Source organism: Cupressus sempervirens, chromosome 1 (assembly GCF_028749045.1).
Source record: "Cupressus sempervirens isolate cs-2001-9-10 chromosome 1, ASM2874904v1, whole genome shotgun sequence".
NCBI lineage: Eukaryota > Viridiplantae > Streptophyta > Pinopsida > Cupressales > Cupressaceae > Cupressus > Cupressus sempervirens.
This window is the reverse complement of record NC_143118.1, coordinates 273,228,830-273,232,739: the sequence shown is the minus strand read 5'-3', so window position 1 is coordinate 273,232,739 and position 3,910 is coordinate 273,228,830. Positions and strand designations below refer to the sequence as shown.

At 40.9% G+C, this 3,910-nt stretch overlaps 1 protein-coding gene across 1 annotated transcript; it reads left to right on the top strand.

Annotated features, from left to right (window-relative positions):
- Positions 1-1,801: 1,801 nt before the first annotated feature.
- HCHIB (basic chitinase) lies at positions 1,802-3,180 on the top strand. Its single transcript, XM_089822569.1, has 3 exons — positions 1,802-2,256; positions 2,349-2,496; positions 2,626-3,180. The coding sequence occupies exons 1-3, from the start codon at positions 1,827-1,829 to the stop codon at positions 3,032-3,034; spliced, it is 987 nt and encodes a 328-aa protein (XP_089678695.1). The 5' UTR covers positions 1,802-1,826; the 3' UTR covers positions 3,035-3,180.
- The last annotated feature ends 730 nt before the right edge of the window (positions 3,181-3,910 follow it).

The window sequence follows — 3,910 nt, the reverse complement described above, 5'->3', positions numbered from 1 at the left end:
ATTGATCTTTTGGTACAATTACAACCACTCTTAAGTTGTATCAAAGCTTAGTCACAATTTTAAATCTCCTTTAGCACTGATGTGGACCTCAACGAGTGATGATGCGAAGATTTTTGAAAATGTGTCAACATTCCTCATGGGATTCGTGACATGGCTTGATTGTCACTTTTGGATCCTATAAGTCTAGTGGTTGAATCAGGTATTGAAGGGTTGATCTTTTGGTGTAATGACAACCACATGACTTGTAACATATAACAAGTAGTTTCCTCATGTCTACTTTTAGTTTCCTAGTTGCTTTCGTCATTAATTTATGTGTAGTACCTAGTCTAGATGAATATGTGGTTCCTCTAGCAATACAATATTGAAGAAGTGGATACACATGGCCTATAGACATGGCTTGTGTTTATCATTGAGTGCACATGTTATGAGTAGGTAGATACATCATAGGGTTTTCTTTTTCTTTTTTTTGCATTAGAAGCATCATTGTGACATATACCTAAATAGAATATAATTGCAAAAAGAACATTGAAGATTGTTGTAATAGTGGTCCGTGTATTTTTCATTGTTTGAATCATTTCATTGAATAAAGTAGGTCGTGCATTTGAAATAGAAAACACGTATGACTTAAAATATTTGAAATGAATAGTCCTTCAAAAATACTTATTAATTTGTGTTAAGTGGTAACAAAGCTTAGTCACAATCTTAAATCTCATTCTTCATAGATGTGGACCTCAATGAGTGATGATGGGAAGATTTTTGGCAATGTGCCAACATTCCTCATGGGATTCGTGACATGGCTTGATTGTCACCTTTGGATCCTATAAGTGCAGTGGTTGAATCAAATATTGAAGGATCGACCTTTTGGCGCAATGACAACCACATGACTTGTAACATATAACAACTAGTTTCCTTGAGTCTACTTTTAGTTTCCTAGTTGCTTTCATCTTTATTTTATGTGCAGCGGGTGAATGTGTAGTTTCCTCTAGCAACACAATATTGAAGAAGTAGATCCACATGACCTATCGACATGGCTTGTGTTTGTCATTGAGTGCACATGTTGTGAGTAGGTAGACACATCATACATTTTTGCATTAGAAGCATCATTGTGACATATACTAAATAGAATATAATTACAAAAAGATAATTGTTGTAAAAGTAGGCCCTCTCTTTTTCATTGTTTGAATCATTTAATTGAAAAAAGTAGGTTGCCTTAAAATATGTGAAATGAATAGTCCTTCAAAAATGCTTATTAATTTGTGTTAAATCTAACGAGACTACGTCGATGATATTATCTTAGTGACCGAACTATGATAGCGGTTGTTGCGTCACTGCTCTTCCATGGGACCACGACCTTACCATTTGGATAATCGACATTCAGCTTATTTTATGGTGGCATCCGAGGGAATAAACTTGAGGGAGGGAGGGAATATGCTTAGGCCAGTCACTTTTTAAAAGCAGCAGACAGGATTTTTTTAAGGTGTCAATTATTAATCGACACGATGTTCATATACGTGATGAAAAACAAAAGTGCGAATGTGGCGGAATGTACCGAAATGCTGTGTCATAAATGCATTTAAAGATCAATGAATGGTTTGACCTTTCAGAAACTGGGCAGATAAGGATAAGATTTTCTCCGCATAAAAAAAGTTGAGGCGGCTGCTCGACGAAAGCGACCCAACACCCATCTCTTGACCAAAACTCCCTGTTTTTAATATATGATTTTTAAGAGGCGTGTCGTAAGCGTAATGGAAATCTCCCATTAAATCCTATAAATACAACGGGTCCCTAAACATTTATGAGCAAGCACTTCCGATCGCGGTGCAAAAATGGCGAAAGTAAAGATATCAGTTTGTGCCGTTTTAGCTTTGATTTTAATGGGAGTCACTGCATTTGCTGAGAATTGCGGGCGGCAAGTAGGCGGCGCCGTGTGTCCAAACGGGCTGTGCTGCAGTGAGTACGGGTGGTGTGGAAACACCCCCGACCATTGCCGTCAGCCCGGCTGCCAGAGCCAGTGCGGCGGAGGACCTGGACCGTCCCCTTCTGGCCAAGGTGTGGCATCCATTATTACTCAAAATGTCTTCAATCAAATGCTCAAGCACAGAAACGAAGGGAGTTGCCCTGGCAAGAATTTCTACAATTACAACGCCTTCATTGCAGCCGCCAAAGCCTTCAACGGCTTTGGTACCACCGGCGATATCACCGCTCGGAAAAGAGAGCTCGCTGCTTTCTTCGCCCAAACATCGCACGAAACCACCGGTAAATAATCGTTTTTCAAACATAGCTCCTATTCATGCAAGATTGCAATTTATCTGTATTTACGTTGATCCATACGAATGTATCCATTACAGGGGGATGGCCAGCGGCGCCAGATGGACCGTACGCTTGGGGGTACTGCTATCTCAGAGAGAATGGCGGCGGAGATTACTGTAACAAACAGCAGGCTCCTTGCGCTGCCGGAAAGCAATATTACGGCCGAGGGCCCATCCAGCTGTCATGGTAACTCTGCTCTGGCCGGAAATCTGATGTTTGTATTGGTTGTTTTTCCAGTGTTAAATCATATACAAATACGCAACGTTACTACACTGTGAAGTCTCATGAATTTGCACGTGTTTGGTATTGGTGCAGGAACTATAATTACATTGCGGCCGGGAAGGCCATAGGCTTCGACGGGTTGAACGATCCGGATATTGTTGCTCGAGATGCCACAGTCTCGTTCAAGACGGCGATCTGGTTCTGGATGACGGCGCAGCCTCCGAAACCGTCGTGCCACGACGTCATGACGGGCAGATGGGCGCCGTCAGGCAGCGACAGCGCTGCGGGCAGAAGTGCGGGGTACGGAGTGACGACCAATATAATAAACGGAGGGCTTGAATGCGGGAAAGGGCAGGACTCGAGGGTGCAGGATCGCATTGGATTCTACAAGAGGTATTGTGATATATTGGGGGTGAGCTATGGCCCTAATCTCGACTGCTTTAACCAGAGGCCCTTTGGTTTTGCCCTCGAAAATCCGCAATACATCCAGACCGTGGTGTGAACGGCCTTAATGTGAGTGTTAATAATGTTTGTTCGTGTGAGATTTGGTGTTTCCTAGACGTATATATACATATGAGAGATGCTAATAATATTATGTAATAAATTTCAATAGTTGAATGGAAGAGCACTCGCTCTCGCTTTCTCAAATGCGCGTCGTCGATTTTCTCCGTAGACAGTATATACTTACTCCCTTAAAGCTTTGCAAATGCGTAAACAGCCATCAAATTTAACAAGGAAGGAACATAAATTTTTGTATAATATTAAATTGAAGAAGTTTCATGAGTAAACGTGATATTAGGTAAGCATAGTATGACCAATTTAAAGGGAAATACAATACGTTTACGACAACTTGAAAGTAGAAACAAATGATGTATGTCCGGGTATATTACTTGTCGATCATAGATGGCAGTTGAGGCAATTTTTGTATTATTTTAATCCTAAATACAATTGGGTATCTATCAACTCTCTTCTCTTGAAATCTTACATGGAAAGACATCCTTTACGCATTAACAGTCCAAAAAAATTTAAAAAATTGTGATCTTTACTATATATTCTGTGGGGATGAGGCTGGAATTGTGCCTCTCAGTCCTTGACTCTAAGCCGAAGAGGTTTCAGGCACGAGTGGGCCCGTACAGAGTTAGTAAAAAGTCTATGTATGGCCTTCGCAGTGCTGCCTCGCAGATCTGAACCCTCCATAAAAAAACATTTATGAATTAAATCTTTGGAGAGTATAATATTCTAAATCAACATTTAGAAACCAGAGTTTCAATTACGAATCTCTAATTGAATTTAAATAAAATTCATCATCACAGACAGCGTGGGTGCCTCTCAGTCCTTGACTCTAAGCCGAAGAGGTTTCAGGCACGAGTGGGCCCGT